The sequence below is a fragment of the Saccostrea cucullata genome, unplaced genomic scaffold (genome assembly GCF_032062105.1).
Source record: "Saccostrea cucullata isolate Sc308-1 unplaced genomic scaffold, CSIRO_AGI_Scuc_v1 ctg7838, whole genome shotgun sequence".
NCBI classification, from domain to species: Eukaryota; Metazoa; Mollusca; class Bivalvia; order Ostreida; family Ostreidae; genus Saccostrea; species Saccostrea cuccullata.
Genome location: NW_026927158.1, coordinates 1 through 22768, shown reverse-complemented (window position 1 = coordinate 22768; position 22768 = coordinate 1). Strand labels below are relative to the sequence as shown.

The 22768-nt window shown below is 33.3% G+C and overlaps 2 protein-coding genes across 2 annotated transcripts; both read left to right on the top strand.

Annotated features, from left to right (window-relative positions):
• The first annotated feature begins 1275 nt into the window (after nucleotides 1-1275).
• On the top strand, nucleotides 1276-3004 carry LOC134273603 (collagen alpha-1(XIV) chain-like). The gene is made up of 5 exons (XM_062755791.1): nucleotides 1276-1351; nucleotides 1708-2259; nucleotides 2346-2468; nucleotides 2611-2710; nucleotides 2834-3004. The coding sequence occupies exons 1-5, from the start codon at nucleotides 1276-1278 to the stop codon at nucleotides 3000-3002; spliced, it is 1020 nt and encodes a 339-aa protein (XP_062611775.1). The 3' UTR covers nucleotides 3003-3004.
• A 2244-nt stretch (nucleotides 3005-5248) lies between these two features.
• LOC134273604 (uncharacterized) lies at nucleotides 5249-21682 on the top strand. Its single transcript, XM_062755792.1, has 9 exons — nucleotides 5249-5359; nucleotides 5436-5599; nucleotides 13578-13661; nucleotides 15390-15470; nucleotides 16203-16274; nucleotides 17101-17190; nucleotides 17320-17436; nucleotides 21096-21143; nucleotides 21538-21682. Exons 1-9 carry the CDS (start codon nucleotides 5249-5251, stop codon nucleotides 21659-21661), a joined length of 891 nt encoding a protein of 296 aa, XP_062611776.1. The 3' UTR covers nucleotides 21662-21682.
• Nucleotides 21683-22768: the final 1086 nt, after the last annotated feature.

Here is a 22768-nt window from a genome sequence, read left to right as displayed (position 1 = left end):
CATTTTCATTCATCTCTCCAATTCTATGCTTTCTCATTACTTTTTCTCTGCTTTTGTTACTCTGGCCGATCTTAGCATTCATGTCACCAATCACTATTCTAATATCTCTCTATGAGTCATTGTTCCAAGTTTGCTGTAGGTTTTCATAGAAGTTATCAATAACCTCTTCCTCTGCATCATTGGTGCATAACACAGAATGATGGTAAGGTTTTGGCGTTTAGCTTTAAGTCGCACCCACATTATTCTTTCATTGACAGATTCCCATTTCATGAGACTTTTTTATTTGTTTTCTTGGATAGCATTATCGCCACTCCATTTGTGTGATCTTTTTCGACTCATTGCCAGAATAAAGATATGCCTAGAACGTCAATGCTGTAGTTTCTCATTTCCTTAGCTATTTGTGTACATCGTACATGATACGTACATTCCAGTGGACAATATTTGTGACTGATTTGGGTAAAAACAGGGGTATCAGTTACAGATAAACAACATTCTTTGTTTTGCACGGCGGTCTTCAGTTGCATTTAATTTCAATGAAACATAATCTTTATTACATATTGCCATTATGCACCTCCCATTTTACTCTTTGGGCTCACACATATTTTTGGTTTCCCATAATAAAACATGGACACTCCCATTATATTCATCTGGGGGGCGGGAGTATCATTTTAAAGTGAGCTCATTGCTTACAGTACCTCTAGTTTTTACTGTGTCAAGCGTATTGTTCAGAATGGGTTATTGTTAAAAAAATTGGTAATCAAGAAAGAAAATCAAACTTCTTTCAGTTTCCAAATGTTTTCTTCAATATGTATTATGCAATATAAATAGTGTTGGGGTGGGGGGCTGCAAAAAAATATGTAAAGAAAGAAGAAATAAACATTCTCTGAAGTAGAGCACACAGCTCTATTCAATACCGCTAGCGCTATTATTCTACATCCCTGTCATAACCGTCTAAAACGAGCCACATATACTTAGAGGTTACTGTGTGTTATTTATGAAACTGTTAAAATTAACCGAAATGGAATCGTGTACTGTCGAAAATAAATGTATAAACTTCAAGTCACTCTTCCTGTTGCACCTTTCTGGCTCTGACCCAATAAGATCACACGGCTGGTATACAGTTTAAACTTAAATATTTAATCCCGTATTAATAAACGTATATTGCGAACACTTTCCTTATTAAAGCATGACACATTAAACAAAAGCTTTTCAATTTGGCATCGCGAGTTAGAGCTGAATTAGTGTGATCTCAAACATGGTGGCTCATCGGACAACATGAAACCTCCCCTGGCTATTCTGACGCTCCATCTTCTGGTTTCTCTGGTAGACGTCTGCTCTGGAACACTGCGAGGTCTGTTTGTCTGTCAGTCTCAAGTCGTCAAGAAATATGTATTTTTTGTCAAACTATTGAATGCTACTTTTGTTGTATGTTACATCAACTGATGCCATCACAAAACTATGGTTTCTTCTCAGATAGACTTTTTTGCAATATAGTTTTGTTTAGTCTACGAATGGTAGTGTCTTTCACTCATTAACAAATTGCAATTGCCGATTTAATGAGTACAGGGAAAGACAGTAGTTACAAATAAAAACCCACTACGAAATGTCACTGACGGCTTATTATTTTTTTTTTTAAATATGAATTGTTTAAATGAGCATTTTTGTATTCTTCGACCCTATTCTTTTACATCTATTACTTTTCTACAGATGTTGTTTTTGTTCTGGACAAATCAGGAAGTGTCCAGCAGGACGATTTCGATGAAGCGGTAGACTTTGTTTACAATGTGACAAAATGGCTGACTATTGGACCGTCCAACATTCAGGTGTCTGCAGTCACGTTCTCCACATACGTCCAGACAAAGTTTGACTTGAACTCCTACTCTACCAACACAAGTTTACTGGACGCCATTTCCAACTTAAAGTCCGAATCCACAGGAGGGGGGACCTACACGTTTAGCGCCCTCGACCATGTTAGAACGAATGTCCTTACATCTTCAGGAGGTGCCCGGGCGGGGGTTCCTAAAGCTGTGGTGGTGCTGACAGACGGTCTGTCCGCCAATAGTATCTTGACGAAGGAAAGGGCAGCGGAACTTCACGCCGATAATGTAGAGGTGTACGCTATAGGGATTGGTAATGCCGCGGCATCTACCAACACGGAGTTATCAGACATTGCTAGCGACCCAGACTCCGAGTATCTACAAACTGTGGATATGTTCCAGTACCTTTGTGCTCTTGTTCCAGAACTTGTCCCTAAGTTAGGTGAAAATATTATTCTGTGTGTTAATTTGGCATGCCATTCTTTCGGTTTTGCGTATTTTGCATTATTTTCACGTTTTTAATTGCAGATAACGAGACCCTGAATTCAGATTTTTTCCGTTGTCCCACCCCTGCTCCCACCACTCCCAGAACTTTAACGTTCCTAAATAAAACCAGTGGCAGTGAAGATTCTACATCAACAGATGGCGGCTGTAAGAAGATCATCTCTATAATAACGATTCTAAATGATTCCAAATATCTCAAAATATCTGAAACTTATTGATAAGATAAGCATTGCCAAGTCTTTGCTTAGTTAGCCAATACTCCTTTACTGTTTGATTATGTCATTTTTAGCATCCACCGCGGGAGCAGTCGGTGGCGCGGTAGGCGCCGTGGCCGGAGTGGGAATAGCGGCGGCGGCTGCGTATGGAGCCGTGCAGTACGCGAACTTACTGTAAGTACTTGTCCATCTGATCTGTGATTTTTTCCCAATAATGTTAAAATTATGGTTCGACAGACTACATCTAAACATCTACCATTAAGAAATGGATGTACATTTTATACTAATACTTTGAAGGAGGAATAAGGCCCTTTCTGTGGAGTCCATAGTATCACAATATAAAGAGGCACCCCTTGGTCAGAGTAACACCAAATTCCGTCCTGTCGAATTTCAGAACAATGAAATCTTCAATATTAACAGTGTAGATGCTATAATACCCTCCGCACCACCCATCACAACCGTATAGTTCACTTAGTACGTGAGCATTCTTTATAATACTTGTTTTATCTGTTGGAGAGACCCCACATATCTCACATGCTTCACTGTCGGCAGTTCTAGGAAGTCTTGATTTATTGATGGCTATAGAAAATGATTTTTCGCCATTTCTTTCCTACCCTAAACGATGGCTACGTAACTGATCTATTTTTAAAATTTATTTACCTTTTTGCAGAAAAGCCCAGGCACCTAACCCGTTTGTGGAGTCCATTGTGGCCCAGTACAAGGATGCGCCATTGGGACAGGGTAAAGCCAAGTGTAAATACAAGTTCGAATTCTCTGGAATCCCGGCAGGACCAATCGAATCGTCCATGCCACCCGCCATAACAGCGTGGGCTTAATATGGAGGATTATCGCTTGGTTAAAAAACTATTAGATATGTTTATACGTCGTTTATTGTATCATTTGTTATATTTTATGCCAGAGTTGTTAATTATTGTTAATTTTAGAAACATAGTTCTATTTTTATGCCGCTGTAATTGAAGATTTGGGGGCATATACTAGTAGTCCTTTTGATATGTCTGTCTGTTTGTTTGTGTGTCTATTTACCCATATTTACCTTGTCCATAACTTTTGATTGATTAGAGTTATAGCTTTCTTAATTCACAAGCGTATTCCTTATGACAAGACTTTCCTTTTGGAACCATTATATTTGATTTCTTGACCTTAGAGTTTGACCCACTTTTGGAAAATTTTACCAAACTTTAACCTTGGCTACAGTGTATTCTTATGCCAAGACCCTCCTTGGTACCAATAATTTTGACCTTAACCTTTGTCGTCTGACTTGCATTTGAGACTCTTTAACCTTCGTGATAAGCTGCCATACGGGGGCATCAGTGTTTCACAAACACATCTTGTTACTGAAAGTTTTTTAGATGACATGTCATAAAATACTTTGTATTTGTTTCAAATTAATTTATTTCATGCATGCCTTCTTTACATTTCTTACCATTCTGTTCAAGAGAAACTTGACTATACAAAGACACCAGAAATCATATTGAGAAATTAAAGTTTAGTTTTTCGTAAGATACTTTTATCAAAACATATCTGTCCTTTATTTGTTTTCGTGCGTTTGTTCTTTTGGGATGTTCGCTACTAGCCGCGACTCTAAAAAGTAACTTCGGCTTGAGAGTCAGGTGACTCACATCCCTAATTTTACTGACTCTATTATATTAAACATTTATAAATACGAACCTTGCAGGTCTCCTTATTTAAGATTTTCATAGGTTGTGTTTGTGATTTTTCGACCACTGAATATGGATATCCTATTTTAAGGTTTGTCATTCGACGGCTGTGCAAAAAGATTGGTCAGAACCTTTTTTTTTTAATCAAAATTATCTTTTAAATTCGTAAATTCTATAGAAGTTAAATGTACTCGTATAGTTAGACACAACCCCACTAAAGCACACTTTCTTTGTTTGAGAACAAGAATTCTAATGATCTAACTATTAAAAGCTATTATAAGAGTAAGAGAGAAAGTAAATCAAAATCATAAAAAAGGTTTTTAATAGGATTTAACGAAAAAAATATAACAGACGATCCTAGTTTTAGTTTCTGTAACTTAATTAATTTTTATTGTTGTTGTTTTTGGGCTTGATTTGTTTATCAATCAATATAACATGGACAACTCTTCTAAAATGCACAAAAAGGTGTATAATTTTTTTTCTTCCCTACAGGTAATGAACTTTGAAGATTAAAATAAAACAAAATTTAATCCATTCAAATAAATCATTTCATGAATTAAAACTTCCTGGTTTGAAGGGGGTACCCGGGTATCTTCACGGTATGTTGGACTTCTTCGATGAGGAAATCTTTAAAATATCGTTTAATATTAAATTTTCATGTATTGAACTTAAATTTTAGGATTTTTTTTGTACCACGAAACGTATATCCTGTGTAAATGAATGATATAAAAAGGTTTTTATCAAACAATAGACCTTAAGAAAACTAAACCAGCATTAGCGTTCTCCATCGTCTTTACCTTTAAAATTGAAGAATGAACCAAATGGTCTTCCGTAACATTTGTGTAAAAATAACCGTTTCGAGATTTTTTTTTAAAAATCAAGAACATCAATAACATCTCACAAAATTCTGTTTTCTTTATAATGTTTTCTACAATATAAGTTTATTTAATTAATAAGAAACAATAAACTCCTTTATTCACTAAATCGAAAGTGCACTGGTATCTACCATAAACAAAGAACATCTAGGCAGAAAATGGAAACAGCGGTAAAAACGTTTATTAGATCTATTCAAGCCTATTGTAAACCTCTATCATCGCCTGAATACAAAGATCTCGAACGGAATTTGAAAAGAGCAGCAGAGAAGGTAGGTTGATATTTTACCATTCCGATTCATTACTGCTAAAAGCTTAAAATTTTGCAATTCTCTATTTTATTTTCAGTTTGATAAAAAAGAAGAATTGTCGAAATCTGAAATAATCAATGCATTAACATCTTACGAGGATTACCTAAAGAAGAATTTCAAAGATAAAGGATTTCAGAGCGCCACGGCAACTGTTCCTTACAAAACATCTCGTAAAAAGATCATAGAAGCATCATCGCCTAGGTAGGATGCAGAATTATTGAATTGAATTATTTGAATAAAACATCATATCTGAAAAAAGATAGATTTTGGTTTAATATTAGTAAAGTATATACAACAGAGATGATACCAGTGAGAGCCTGTCTTAGAATTTATTCCTATGAAGCACCATTTTAGTACATGTATATTTTAGTACTAATATTTAAAAAGTAATATCATCAGAAAAATATTTCGTCTCTAATATTGATCACTGAATAGGAAACTGGTAAAAAACAAAATCTCTTAATTTATATATAAGTCTAATATGGTTCTTTATCGGATAGGGATGGTTGTCACTTTTTCCAAAAAGTAAAAACTTTTAGTTTAACGATTGAGACGGAGGTAAAGCGCCTCACAATTGTCATGCTACGGAAGCCCATTTGGGACCTTTCAAAAATATTTTTAAATTCGATAAAACAATTAGTTGATTTGATAGCCCAACGAGCCTGTTCTACGTATAAATAGTTTTTAAATCGAGGCAAGTAACAAAAATAAATAAGTTACCCAGATACGCTATTAGAAGGCAATCATTCAATTCAACAAAAATATGGCGTCAGCAATGCACATTATTTGTAATCTTATTAAGGTTAGGAATCCTTTTTTTCCTTACTCAGGAATGTTGTCCTATTCTGGACTTTCTTGGTACATATTCCTAAAACAACGTGAACTGAAAGCGAGAAAATTTTGAAACAGTTATGTATGTTTATTTTAAAAATTTACGTTGCTGTCTCTCCTCCTTGATATATTTCCCTTACATTTTATCGAACTCTTTCCTATTTTATTCATATGTCATTTTTTGTGATATAGAAATTATGTACCTCTCACCACTTTGTATATATTATGTATATATGTTATTTGAACCGCATGTACCAATCTTAATTTGGGTTAATAAAATGAACTTGAGCTTGAACCTTTACCAAATTCCTCGATTTAGACACCAATCGGCTCCGATCCGCCCGATCTAAAACTTTTTTTTCAGATCGTGGCTTAATCGGAATGGTTGTCGTTTAGTCGCAGCTCTGTGTGAACGGGGGAGGTAGGGGGGATAAGTGCATGTGGCGAGAGCTTTAAGAGCTCTCCGATCATGAAGACCCTACAGCGATCTCACTGCGCTTATGAAGACTCCACTACGTTTCTCCTGGCATTTGTCACGACTGGCCACGTTTTCGGTCATGCACGCTTTGATCGTAGTAGAAACGGCGCCTATGTGTGAACGGGGTCTTAGATCGGGTGTTCGTTTTTCAGTGTATCTTTTGATCTGTCGCGTCGTTACCGTTCATAATCGTTGTTCTGAGGAAATATGGCACCACAGCTTGCTCTTTTTGAAATTTCACTTTAAAAATATATCAATCTCCATACAAAGTTCCTTCTCTAATTAGCAACTGGTCGATCTGATCCCATTTTGCTCACGCTACATATTAATATTTTGTCCCAGTCCAGCTTTTTGTTACCTTCGATCCACTTCTTCACTTCTGCTATTTCCGAACCATCTGCTTGCTCTTGCTTTATATCATGCTCTGACATTCCCAGTGGTATGGCTGCAACGGCTTAATATTGCATTTGTTCGCCGACATAGCCTCGTGATCTTGAAAGTGCGTCATCATATATATTTCCATGCAGCCTACCAGCTCGATGACATATCTCAAAGTCATATTCTGATACATATGTAATGTATCAAGTTTGTTTTTTCAACACTTTGTTCTGTTATGATATGCCCAAAGTACATTACTATGTGTTTGAACAGACTGCACTTTTTTGTCTAAGTCCTGCTGCATAAAGTTTAAAAGTTTTATATACCAGGCCAAGTCTCTCAAAATGTTCAACTGAATACTATTACTAGTATATCAGCTAGGTAATAAGATATCCCATCTCAGGCCAGCGCAGATGGTCTCCATGAGTAATTCAAAAGTTCCTGTCTTATTACATAAACCAAAAAAAGCATAACGATAAAAGTCTGCAATGTGACGTGAAAGCGGTCTTCTGTTTGTCATGCTCATCGACTTTTATCTGACAATACCCACTTATCATATCCCGTGTAGAGAATCACTTCGCCCCTTTAAGAGCATCTAGAGATTCATCAAACCTCGGTAAAGGACACACATCCTTGACCGTAACATTGTTCAGCCTCCTAAAGTCACTACAGAATCTTGGAATTCCGTCCCTCTTAAGCACAAATTACGGTTGGACTTGCCTAAGGACTTGAAGACGGTCTGATGATATTGTTTGTAAGTGTTATCAATTTGGTTGTCAACTTTTTTAAATAAAATGGAATGCGTTTTGGCTGCTGAGGAATTGGCTTTTCATTTTCCGTATTGATTTTGTGTGTGATCAAGGTTGTGTGTCCTTGATCAGATACCTTTTCGCCTAAAAGCTTAGCATGCCTTTACAAGGAATATTAGGCTTGTTTCTTTTGGCTTGGGCTAAGATTCTCTGCATCATCTAGCAAGGTTTGAATGTGACCAAGTAGACTTGTACCCTATGTGGGCTCTTCACTATTTGATGGTAATGTAGTTCTTATTGGCACAATTATCCCTGCAACTGTCCCTTTACATACAACTAATGGATCATCATGCAGATGAGGGACCCTCAAAGGAACAGCGCTGCCAGCTTCTGTGGATAAAAGTGATCTGACTAAATGTCTGGGATGGTTCCACAATCCCAAACAAGGGTAATGGTCTCTTGTCTCAATTTATCACATTCCTCATAACTATGCACTCGCTCCTGGCGGCATTACTGAAGTTTCATTTAGGGAAACTCTGCAACATTGCATCTTTTGTTCTAAATGTACATTGATCACTTTATATTCGAACTTCAGGGCCATTGACGTAAGGTCCAGCACTTATTTATGTCAATCATGAAGCCCGGTCTTAAACCAGATCCTCCAGTTGCTGTCACGATTGCTTCGTGCTTTATAATCTTCTCTCCCTTTCTAAATTCGTAAATTGCCGATTCTTTCGCTTCCAATGTCTTTTCATCTGCTAAAGTGAGCGCGTGACATTCTGCTTGCAATGATGGCTGACTTCCCAAGGGAATAGCACCCTATGTTTCATAAGATACTAGTGAAGTGGAAGCGCCAGAGTCCACTATGAATTTATCGTCTATTCTATTCACATTGGTCGGGATATAGAGTCCAAAGTCTGTTGATGTCAAGCAACCGCTCCTTATCTGACTGGTTGGTACTGATGACTGGTCAGACTTCATCTGTGTTGACTCTTGCTCATGATAGGTTTTTCTGTGTCTTTCGTCTGTGGACACCCACAGCTTATACTTTAAAAAAAGATGTCATTTCTTAATGTTCGTTTGCTACACCTACTACGTTGTATATGACCCCACATTGCATCTGCTGTTGCACAAACTGCTTCAATTGCTTGAATTCCGACTTGAGTACTGTGTCTTTGTCATCGTTTGCTTACTAAACTTAGATGCTTCTTTGTCTACTTCTCTTACCATCTTGCTCCATCTGGTTCTATTTTTTTTCTGATCTCATACATACATGCATCAAGTACTACATTTATCTGTTATGTAATATGTTTCATAAATGGTTAAAGACCGTGAGAGCAAAATTTTCAATTCCTTTTTGTACGACGCTTCGCAAGGTTCCCCAATTCTGTTTTTTTTTTGTCTTCGCCTCCTGACATCATTTTTGTATAAAGGCTAATAGTTTCCAACCAACTTCTGCAACCAATTTGTCGCGGGGTTCGTTTGATTCCTTCATTCTTGGGAATAAAAGATCTTGTAGTTTATATATAGTTTATTAGAAGTCTATCATTCAAAAAATCATGCACATATTTGTAATCTTATTCAGGTTAGGAATCTCCTTATTTGGGAAAGTTGCTTTATTCAGGACTTTTTCTGGCACCTACTGTGGTTTCATCAATATTCGTTGAGCACCAGGAACTACATGTATGTTATTTTTCAGAACCACGCTGACAAATTAACAAAAATCATGGTTTATATACATATCTTGACGTCAAAAATATACACTGTAGTGCACACAGTATTGTTTTAAAAACGACAGTTGAACGGCGTAAATTTAAGGCAAATCATCAGCAAATTAATGTAAATATAAGAAATGAATTTTATTTTTTGAAGATTCATGAGGTATATGAACTACAATGCTTCACACCGGCATATTAACGCGCTTCATGAAATATGCCGGCGTGAAGCGTCGTAGTTCATAACCTCATTAATATGAACTTTTCTCATGAATATGAACTTTTCTTAAATAATTAGAACTAATTATGATCACGTGATTAAAGCGACATCTGTACATTTCAACAAAGAATGATGATCATAACATAAACATTAAAGTTATTAAAAGTCACTGTTTATAAAGTTCATAACAATAGTCTATTGTTCTGTCGAATGTTGATACTTTTTATTGTTTATCCGTAGGTTTTTATATTATATGGAATTTTCCGTTTACCAACATACGGTGGGGTGTCAGTTCGACTGGGGTTGTTACCTCTCTATGCATGGCATTTGATTCCAGTTTTGATGTTTAAAGGTTAATGATTTCTAAGGTGTATATGGTTTTGATGGATTCTTGATCTTGATGGTTATCTTCGCCTATACTCGATAACTTCACGGAGGGTCCATGGCGAGTTGGACTGATGGACATAGCATGTTTACTCATCCAAGATCTTCTCTTTTTGTAAGGTCCATGTTTCTGCCTACTCTCCTTTCGTATTGTTTAGGGGATTTTGAGATAGATCACATTTTTTACTTTTTCATTAAATGAGTTCATTCTACTGAAAGTTCTTTTATGTGGATTTTTTTTTCAGAAATTATTGCTTTAGCCGTAAATAAAAATATTTCTCCCTTAGCTTATTTTTCAACTCAGCTGCTTTGAACTATCGCTTATCATGATCATTCAAGGCATTGACAATATATTTGTCATTGTGCAATGCAAAATGAACTAGTGCTAATTGTAACGGGGACCGTTACAGATGTTCCCCAAACGCTCCCCATGTCCCTTATCGTGCCTTATTCCTCTAAGACCTTTTAATAAATATGCTAAGTATCCCAAGATTTCATTTAAGAATATAAAAGTTACAATGATATCAACTATCAACGATATGTTGTTTAACGTTTTGCATGCGCGCACAGGTACATGTACATGCATATGCAAGATGATTATGGCATGTTGATTAAGCGGTTAACATATCTTTCTATCCCACGAATCAAAGAAAAAAATACATATATAAATTTACCATTTTTCAAGCATATGTCATATTTTTAATATATCGATTCACATTTTATTTCTCTACTTATTTTAACCTCGGGCTCAAAGTTGGTTTTATTCCGACGACAAGGCAGGGTTAAAGTCGACTAAGGGTATCACGCCAATACCTAACCAATCAAAATGAACTTATTCAATAGTAGTTCCATACATGGAAAAGGGATTTTCCTTTCTGTTCAGAATTTTTTTTAATATTTCCTCTCAGGCCATTTTGACAACTCTGATACCTGTGCCTGGTAAATTTTATATACTTTGTAAATAAATATATAAAGGTTTTTTGACCGGAACTATTCATTTTTTCCAATGCATAGGGGGCTACTCTCTGGGTTTTACAAGAGATGTTTAAAAAGACATTCGTGTCAGCTAATGTGCCCTATATTGTTTAACACCTTCTTATTAATATTTTTTTCATGAATGCAAATATCTGATTATTCTACGAAGGAGCGTACATGTATATTGATTTTTAATATACCGAAAATCGCTATTTCTGGGGATTGCGTAATTCTAAAAAAAAAAAAATAAATAAATTCCAAAGGTAAATTAAACAAAGGATGCTTGGTATTAAAATATTATTTCAAATCAGTAGAATCGAATGCTATTAACGACATCTGAATAAATAGGCTATAAAAGGCTTATATGCCAACTTTGGTCATCTGCACTTTAATTTTAAACACGACAGGATTTGTAATTTTTTCTGTATAAATTAATAATTTCTATATACTTTGGAAACTCAAATGAAATATTTTAATACACTTTCCTCGAGCTCTTTTCTGCAGTTTTCCTGAAATTTTATGTGGGTCCGATGTGTTATTTGAGTTTAACAGTGATTCTCTACGTTGCCATTAATTTGATTTATTTATGTGTGGGGTGGGGGTGGGGGGGGGTGGTGGGGAGGGGTGGGGGTGGGGAGGGGGGTTATTTTTATTCTTAACCTATTTAACGTTGGAGTTGAATCTTGTATCTTATTCCAAGAACTTAAGATTGATTGTGACATTTGGATGAAAGGTCAAGGTCATTAAAAACCACCACCTCTTTAACTTCTAACCTGTCAACCGAAATAAACTCTGAAAGGTGTTTCTAGATACATGTACATGTACTTCATGTTTCTTTTTACCCTTGGGTCAAGGACAAAGGTTCAGGTCGATTTCAAGTTCATAGGTCAAGGTGATTTTGGTAAATAGTTAATATCAACATTTTATTTAGGTTACCAGTGACCTTGACCTAAGTTTCAAGGTCAAGGGTAAAAAGATCTGCATGCTTCAGTATGTTACATGTCTTGACATTTAGAAGTTCTTAATTCTGCATGAACATCAAACACTCAAGTATACAGTCTTTTAATACATTGTGTGCGGTCGCATGTGCATGCACGTCCATGTATTTACTTTTGATAGTAGTATAATGTAGGCAATCATTATATCTATTCATATTTGAAATTTCACCCTGTATTATTGAGAACAAAGAAAGTTGTAGGCATTTAAAGTTTTAGCCAATCAGATTGCAGCACACGTGCATGTGCGTGCGTTCATGATTATTCTTATATATCATGCTGTAGATCTTCATATTGTAAGACTATGTTCAAAATTTCAAAGGATTTTGTTAGAAAACAAAATAGATATTTAGACTTTAAGTTTCAGCCAATCGCAGCGAAGGGCACCTGCTGCGCGTGAGATCATGCTATTTTGACCACGTCATCATGTCTATACTACTATTATATCCTTATATTATGAGTTTCAAAGCATTTCATCCAATATTTAAAAAGTTACGGCTAAATCTATTATATTGGTCATTTCACGTGTTACACGTGCGCGCACCTGCACGCACGTGCGCGCAAAATGACCTTCGTTCCGCACATCTACATAACATACCTAGTGACCCTAAAAAGGTTTCACCTAGATCGGATGAGTAGTTTACGAGAACACTCGCGGACAAAAAAGTACCGGAGACCAAAGAAAAAATTCAGAAAATGTAAAAACAATATGTTCCCAAACTTCGTTTGGGGAACATAATAAAGCAACCGAACCTATTTTCATTGTCACGTCCGAGGCGTTTTTTTTTCAGTGGAGTTATAGTTTTATGGAATCTTCAGGAAATATTCTTTATATATATATATATATATATATATATATATATATATATATATATATATATATATATATATATATATATATATATATAGGTGATATCAAATATCTATACTGATAAAATCGACATAATTTATGTTATAACATCGGTTATGATGATATCACTAATGGTTGACTAGCATTTTTAATTAATAATAATCTCTCTACAGTATGAACTTTAATAGGTTTAAAATATTGATTAGAGAATAAGTCGTTTTTCTCTATAAAAGAAATCACTGGAATTCATAAAAAGGGTACTAGTAGGTTAACTGCAAACGCTTACCTGCACTTAGAGGTATGGTATAGAGTTAACACATCCGAGGAAAGTTGGATGCTACTTAAAAATATAACCTAAATATTCTTTGCGATCTCACCTTCCTGATATACTTCATATTATCAAAAAAAAAATATACAACATGACTATATCTTTAAATGCTCATGTTTATTTTACTAGATGAAATAAAGTATATCAGGTAGAACAGAACCGACGGTCAATTTCAACGTTTCACAGTTTTGTAATATCTATAAAAAATAATTCATTAATAACATTTCAAATATCTTTTATATTGCCGGAACTAAAAATGCTAATTATTAATTGTAGCCCAGAAAATGCCACGAAAGAAAGAAAGGGGAGTAGTAGCAGCAAACGTAGCAACTCTGAACAAGGAACAAATAAAGAACAAAGGTAGGGGATCCAGGAATCCTGAAAAAGTGGGAGCGGGGGGACCAGTTAGGGGTGGGGTAAAAGCCCACGGCCACACCAAATACATTGATTTAATAAATCTTTAGGAGAGTAGCGTATCAGAAAATTTTGGCTGGCGAAGATGGCTTTTTCTACAAAATGAGTTCAAAGATAAAAGTACAGTAAATAACTAAAGGAAAATTTGATTTCAGCACAGGACTATTGAGAGAGAGAGAGAGAGAGAGCGAGAGAGAGCGAGAGAGAGAGAGAGAGAGAGAGAGAGAGAATGGGCTGAGTTGATTATGCTTGAGAAGGTACATTATCATGAATGTGCAAATAATTCAACTTCTTCATGCTTAGGGAGATAACCGATAATGAAATATTGTCTCTACCTATATGGTTGAACAACCTGGTTCGATTTAATGATAAATGTCTTTTCTACACCAACTGGATAAAAAGTGGGATCTTATATATTAAGGACCTGTTTGACGAAAACGGAAACTTCCATGACATTAATTATTTTCAAAATATTCTTGTAAACAAATCCAACTTAATCAGTGAATACAATATTTTGAAAAAAGTTATTAAACCTATACAAAAACATCATGATGTTTCAAAAGGAGCTTATATAAACATAAAAAATCAAACGATGATTTTGTTAGAAAATAAACAAAGATTACCGATAAACCTGATAAGTAGCAAACTTATTTATGACATTTTTCTGAAGAAACTTTCATAAAACCTTACTCCGAAAAATTTTGGTCGAGAAGCTTTAACTTTAACTTTGAGGAAAACAAGATACACATCTATCAATCAAAAATTACGAAAATAAAAGATAAACAATTAGCAGAATTTAACTATAAGCTATTACAAAATCTACTTAATAATAACAAAAATGTTCACAAATGGAATAGAAATGTATCGAATAAATGTCCATTTTGTGAATCACTTGAAGATACAAAACACCAAATTTTTGATTGTAGAAATGTAGAAACGATTTGGGCAAATCTAGAAAACCGTCTGAATTTGAATATAAAATGGAAAAATATTGTATTGGGTTTTTTCTATAAAGAAAACAAAACAACTATTTCACTGAATTATCTATTATCTTACATAGCATTTTTTATATACAAGATAAAAATGAAGCTAAGATATGAAAACAGAGAAGAAAATATAAATGATATTTTGTATTATGTAAAGGCAAACCTAATGTATCAATATGAAATTTATAAAAAATTAGATGTAAACTTTATATATAAATGGTTTTATGATATTTCGATAACTTTGTGATAATAATAGTCTGACTATCTGAAGGGGTCTGTCCTTCAGTAGTGCTGCCAGGTGGGGGTAATTATTATGGACTCTGTGAGGTGAAAGATATACCCCATGGCAGCGAGGCTTAATTCTTATTATTTATTCATATATTTTCATATATTCTTGTAAAAACAAATACTTACATATTTTTATAAGTATCTTTACGATTCATAATCTATATGATTAATCTATATATGTCTATGTCTTTGTATTTATATAATTATACAACTGTATAATTTTATACAAAAAAAAAAAAAAACTTCTTCATGCTTGATAACATTGTCCAACCAAAAAGCAAGACAGTCTCTGTTATCAAACACACGTATACTGATATAGGCAAAGGAAGTGTAATATACCGATGGAATAAAAATATAGCATATACAAAATAGTGACGTTGTTTTAAAACCTATCTTATAGAGAATCTTCGGCAGCAAAAAGAAATGGAACCAACAGGGTAACTAGGGGAGATCAGAAAGATAGAAAAACTACCCCAACACCGTAAGTACTGTATATGACAAATTGGGATCTTCTAATAATTTTCAAAAATAATGTCATTTGTGTCTTCTTAATTGTACTCATCACTGATATTTTCAACGAGGAATTTTTTAAATTTAATATCCTTAACTTTGAGAGTTTTTTCATCTTGAACGATAAATACATAAGGGCCAAGACAAGTACGACTAGTAACAGGGAATTCCCAAGGTCTTTGTTTTCTACCATATTCGGAAATTTGTAGCGTTTGGGGATTTTCTTTAATCGATCACAGTACATTATTACAGTTTCATTATATGAAAAAGTGCATCTATGGCCTGGTTACTTTATTGTTTGATGTTGTTATGTTCCACAAAACTGGGATTAAAATTCTAGAAATAGGAATTCTTTAAACTGATTATAACAACATATTATTTTGAAAGGAAATGCAATATTAATACATGTACACAATTATCCTAGATATCATTACTTTTATGTTTTTAATGTACATTTATGTAAAAAAAAGTATTTATAATGGTCGTACATTAAATAAGAATGACATACTTTTCTTTTAGGCACAGATATAGACAAATCAGGCGCAATTTACCAAACTTTTGATAGCTTCTTTACATGTAACGGAAGAATGCAATGAAATTAGCAAAAATTCAAGAGGCGTGACAAGTATTAACATTTTAGCTTGTGTCTGATTTTTTAAATGTTCAGTCTTCCTTTCGATATAAATAAATAATACTATTGCAGATTAACTGAAGAGAAAAGGAAGGCGGTGCTTCACAAAGTAAATCATAAAGACGGCAAAGCTACACCACCACCGTAAGTATATGGCAAACCGAGATATATCTATAATTTCCCTAAAAGATGATGACAAGGATATATCATATTTTCTCAGGACAGCAAAAGTGAAGAGTCCATCTACGGATTCTACCACGATAGGCCGGTTTGTTCCCGTTTTGCACACATTTGAATTACAGGTAATTAAAAAATGTGTGAAAAACGGGAATTTGACCAGGTGAGATAATTACTTAATTGCTATAATCTATACCATACTTAGTTTAGTAAGTATGTGAATGGTGAACTTATAGTGAAAAAGTAAGAGAATAAGTACAAAGTAAATAAATTTGATTATCTGATGATCTTAACATCTTCTTGGCTTGGGCATTATTTTCAAATTACTTCTTATTCACTATTTTCCTTATTATATGTTATATCTGTAATTCATTAAGAATTTTTCAAGATTGAAAAGTACATATTCTTTCTTTAAGAAATTGGACTTAATAATAAATAATATTAAACAAATATTAATATTTTATTCAATAAAATCAAATATTTTCACATCAATACATATAATATTTTAATAAAATGCTTATAAAATTGTATTAAACCTCTTTAGAATACATTGAGCTAAATCAGGTATTCACAGGTAAATCCAGGTAAATTCAAACCAGAAATCAGACTATAATTGCTATCAAAACACACTTCACACCTATTGTTCTATACTAATAACCAAATGTGTGCAAAACGGGAACACACCGATAGGCCATAAAGATGGGAAAGCTACGCCAACGCTGTAAGTATATGGTGAACTGAAAACATTTCTATTATTTCCCATGTGATGATGACAAGGATATCCTTTTTTCAGGAAAGCGTCTGCAAAGAAAGATGCCCCAAAAGTTGAAGATAAAAATCCATCGAGGGATTCTACCTCATTAGAATCCAACGACTGGAAAGCGTACGTAAAAATGCAATGCAGATCATTTGGCCATGGAATTTAATTTGTTTTTTTTTACTCATAATAACTTGAAATCATCAAGAAACTAAAAAAATATATTATATTTAAAAGTTTTTTTTTTAATTGAAGGAAATTTGAAGAGAAGGACAAAGAGTTGAATTGCCTTAATGAGCAGGTGAAGTTACTGGCACAAGAAATGGAATTAGAAGGAGAAACAGCGGGAAAGATACTCACAGATGCAGCGAGGTTTGATTAGTATTATTTTAACATTTATGAATGTATAACTAAAGAGTAATGTAAATAATTTAAAATTCTATCGAATGTATAGTCATAACAATAAAATATTAAACAGTAAAATATTCCAGACAAATGCATGCAATAAAGAGCATGCACTGGGTTCTAGAGATTCTTGTCTGACTTCTATAATAAAAATATACTTATTACGAATTTTGTATATCTATCGGGGTTTCAACAATGTTTTTGAACACTTACATACAAAATGCATGTTATCATGAGGAATAAAGGTATACCTATACTAAGTGATGGTATAAAATCGATTGAATTTGACCGTTTTATTTTAGGGGCAAGGATGGGTCAAGGTCAATATCCTTTTGGTTTACGATTACTGTTGCCAAACATGTGCCTTTTATAAAACAAAATGAAACATTGTTCTTTTTGCATGAAATGATGTTACCATATATGGTCTATGAACTTATACCAATTTGAAGAAAAAAATATACTTTTGCATAAAGTTTTACATAGGAACATAAAGGAAAAAAACTCTTAACTTTTTCCTCAAAAACAGAAAATTCAAGATGAATACTTTTTATATGGAAGCATTTATGGATAGCTTAGATTCAAGTTTGTTTAATCATGACCCCCAGGAGTAAAGTGTGGCCACTCTGGGCATTCAAAGTTTTCAATGGGTATATTTCGGTAGGAAATCTTTTTAAGATATCTTAATGATCAATCATATGTGTACAAAACATCATCAAATTGTTTAGATTCGAGTCTTTTCAATGAATGAACTTGGGGGTAGGGGGTAGCCACTGTGGGCAATAGATTTTTAAAGTTAATGAATGATTTATTTTTAATAATCGAGAATATAAATATCACGATAACTCATATCAATTGAACTGACGACGGATTTTCCCGTTATTCCCCGATTATGAGAAGGTGGGTGTGACCGGTCGGTATGCGATGTTCTCTCCTCCGTGCCACCTTATCCCACCTCTGATGTTTTGGACGTTCGTGTTTGCTCTGCTCCTGTTTTATATTGTTTTATGGTGTTTTGAGCTTGAATACTGTTCGTTATCTCCGTATATTTCATTACATATTGCACATTTTGATGGACGGCGTTGACATGGTTACTAGCAATAGAAATTTCAATTCTCTAAAGAAAATTTCTGAAAATTCCTTCAGGATGATACTTTTTCTACAATTTTGATTCCATTTTAACTTTTTACATAAGTAAACTATGCTCAGATACTCCATTTTTCTAAATTTGACTTCGATGAATGTATTTTATATTCATATTTTTATATTGTACTTTACTCGTATTAAAAGTACAGCACTATACATAAATTTGATTTAAATAATAAAAAAACAACAACAATTTTTTGTTTATTTTCTCAGGGAATTAAAAAGTATTAAGGAGCAGAAAAACAAAGAACAAACGGAAAGGTTTGATACATAAAATAGAATGTCAAAAGGAAATGAAATAAAGAAGAATATAAATTCTACAATTTATTTGTAATGATCATAATAATCAGGTTGCATGGTTTTAGTGATTAAATGACTTTAAAATTTTTATATGTTTCTAGGATTTACCTCTATATGACTAACCACCCAATTTCTAGAATGATGTCTGAGATTGGTATTAATATTCAAAATCATTTAAAAGTATGAATATGATAAAGGTTAAAAATTAAATAGATATATGGGCAATATAATAAAAATACAATTATAATGGATGAGTTATATTCTTTCAAAGAAACGCTTAAGGTTTGCATATGTACTGTGCAGTGTGAAAGGGGATTTTGTTGAGTTAAAATATCTGAATATCTATTTATTTCTTCTGTAGTCTTAAGGAATTCCAGTCCAACCTTGAACGTGTCAAGATAGCTGTCTTTGAGGTTCCGGAAGCGAAAGAGAAAGATCATGACTTGGAAAAAACAATCACAAGAATTCAAGATTTACATAAGTAAAGAGCTTATTTTTAACTCTACTGATCAGAGACCAAAAGAGATTGTGTGATAGTAAGGTTTCCGTCAGTCTGTCTGTAAACATTTTTCTCTTCAAAACGCTTCATCTCCTATAGTTTTGGGCCGACTTCAATATAACACGGGACGAAAGAAGACTAAGCAAAGAAGCCTAATTCTGTTAATTGTGTTTGATGAATCGCACTGTGGTTACTGAAAATAATTCAATTAAAATTCTTTTAAAACGCTTTTTCCGTATACAGTTTTCTTACGAAAAATACGAGTAGACTACAAGTAGATACATTACATTACTCAATGGATGGGTTTTTGATTTTGATGAAAGGTGTTGGCCATGTTAACTAACACTCTTCTCCTCCTACAATTTTTGTGTTTGGTTTGACTTTGGTTTGATTTCACTATAATAACTTGACACACATGTATAGACTACACCAACTAAAGATATTATTCAGTGAATGGGTTTTTCATTGAGTTTTGATAATCAGTGTTGCCATCGTTACTAAAAATGAAAATTTATGTAAAATTCAAAATGCTATCCCTTATTTAGTTTTGCTTTAATTTCCGCATAAAGTGTCGTGCAAATGTACTACACTGACAAAAATAATTGTTTTTATCCATTTTTAATACATGATGTTGCCATGGTTACTAAAATCAAAATTCTGTAATTTTATTCTTTAAAGTTGCCCTTCTACAGTTTTAGTCTGATTGCAGTGAATCTTGCCATAAAAAGAGACAAGATCAAAGATTATTATCTATTTATTGCTGTTTCAAATGTTCAATTCCAAGTCCTACTTTTGTTTCTTTTCCTTTCTTATAATTGAGCTTTGGTCTTATCAGAGACCTTTCTTTTATAATTTGAAAAAAAAAATGACTTTGTCCCATTAAAGAACGTAAAAAAAAAATCATAAACTCTGCGTGAGTGGATTAGTATATGTGGATTTATATTACTCAATTATACATCTATAGCTTATTGATTTTTTTTTTCTTTGTTTTTTTTTTTTTTTTTTTTTTTTTTTTTGATTTTTAAAAAAGTTTGCATAATTCTTGATTGTGCTTTTTGGAAGAGTTCATCGATTTGTGATATATAGAAAGCAAAATCAGCAAAATCAGTTATCATAACTAAAAGCATGCAAAAAGAGAATGACAAAGGGTGTAAAGTGTACGGCTGTAAAATGAAATGATTTTTTTATAAAGAAAATTATGACAATTGTATATTTATACTTAAGAAAATAAAGTCCGCGTTTTCATGAATGTCGCAGGATAACCTCCGAGGTCAAATGTTGTTTGAAAGATGAAAGCCAAGGCGTTAGCCGAGGGATTTTCCCGTTATTTTCCATTTATTAGAAGGAGCACACGGCGGGTGTGACCGGTCGGCAGGGGATGCTCACTCCTCCATCGAACCTGGTCCCACCTCTGATGTTTAAAAGCCCGTGTTTGTTCTGCTCCTACTTTGTATTGTTTTATGGACTTTTGAGCTTGAAAACTTTTCTTTATCTTAATATGTTTTATATTAAAAATCGAATAAGGATTTTATTTTTAAAATGAAAACTCTTGCTGAATTATACCAACTAGAAACATGGAAAATTGTACTTTATATTAATATCTACCTTTGAATTATTAGAAGTATACTATAATACTAATTGAATTCGACATTTTTTGTAAATGTAATTCTGTTTATTTTCTCAGGGAGTTAAAAAGTATTAAGGAGCAGAAAAACAAAGAACAAACGGAAAGGTTTGATACATACAATAGAATGTCAAAAGAAATGAAATAAAGAAAAATATAAATTCTACGATTTATTTGTAATGAGTATTATGATCAGCTTACATGGTTTTCATGATTGAAACGACTTTCTACTTTTTAATGATTAAATATTTTATAATATGTTACTAGTATTTACCTCTTTATGGAATGATGTCTGATTTTGGTTTTAATATTCAAGATCATTTAAAAGTATTAAGGTTAAAAATCAATTAATATGGACAATATATACTATAAATACAATTTTAAAGGATGAGTTATATTTTTTTTTTAGAGAAACGCTTTAATGTTTGCATATGTACTGTGCAGTGTTAGAGGGGATTTTGTTGAGTTAACATATCTGAATATCTATTTATTTCTTCTGTAGTCTTAAGGAATTAGAGTCTAACCTTGAACGTGTCAAGAAAGCTGTCTTTGAGGTTCCGAAAGTGAAAGAAAAAGATCATGACTTGGAAAAAACAATCACAAGAATTCAAGATCTACATAAGTAAAGAGCTTATTTTTAACTCTACTGATCAGAGACCAAAAGAGATTGTGTGATAGTAAGGTTTCTGTCAGTCTGTCTGTAAACATTTTTTTTTCAAAACGCTTCTTCTCCTATAGTTTTGGCCCGACTTCAATATAATAAGGGACGCATGCAAACTATGCTAAGGTACTTTATTTTCTTTATTGGATTTTGATTTTGGACTGTACCGTGGTTACTAAAATTAGAAATTTTTGTTAAAACTCTTTTAAAACGCTGTTTCGTATGCAGTTTTGATTAGCTAAATCAAATACTGTACATTATTCAGTAGATGGGTTTTATGATTGTGATTATCATAAAAGGTGTTGGTCATCTTTACTCCTCCTACAGTTTTTTGTGTTTGATTTCGGTTTGATTTCAATAAAACTTGGCACACAAGTAGACTTCACCGACTAAAGATACATTATTCAGTCAATGGGTTTTCATTCACTTTTGATACTTTAGTAATCAGTGTTGCCAGCGTTACTTAAAATGAAAATTTATGTGAAATTCAATATGCAATTCCTTATATAGTTTTGCTTTAATTTTAATGCAACGTGTCATGCAAATGTACTACACTAAAAAAAATACGTAATTGTTTTTATCTTTTTTTATGAATGATGTTGGTTTGGTTACTAAAATCAAAATTCATGTAATTATCTCTTGAAAGGTTACTCTTTCTACAGTTGTAGTCTAGTTGCAATGAATCTTGCCACAAAAAGAGACTAGACTACGGATCATTATTCTATTTATTGCTGTTACAAAGTTTCAAGTCCAAGTGCTACTTTCCTTTCTCTTCCTTTGTTACAATTACAAACCAGAAAAGTTACAGTCTCATCAGAGACCTTTGCTTTATATTGTTAAAAATGAATTGGTTTTATGAAAGAACATACAGACACTTTGTGTGAATGATTAAGTGTATATGGAATTATATTAATAGTATAATACTTAATAATACATAGATCTGTTATAGAATTTTTTTTTTACCTTTTTGAAGAAGTATGCATAATTCTTTATTTTGCTTATTAGCAAACAGAGTACATCGATTTGTGATATATAGAAAGCAAAATCAGTTATCACGCATACAGATGAGAAT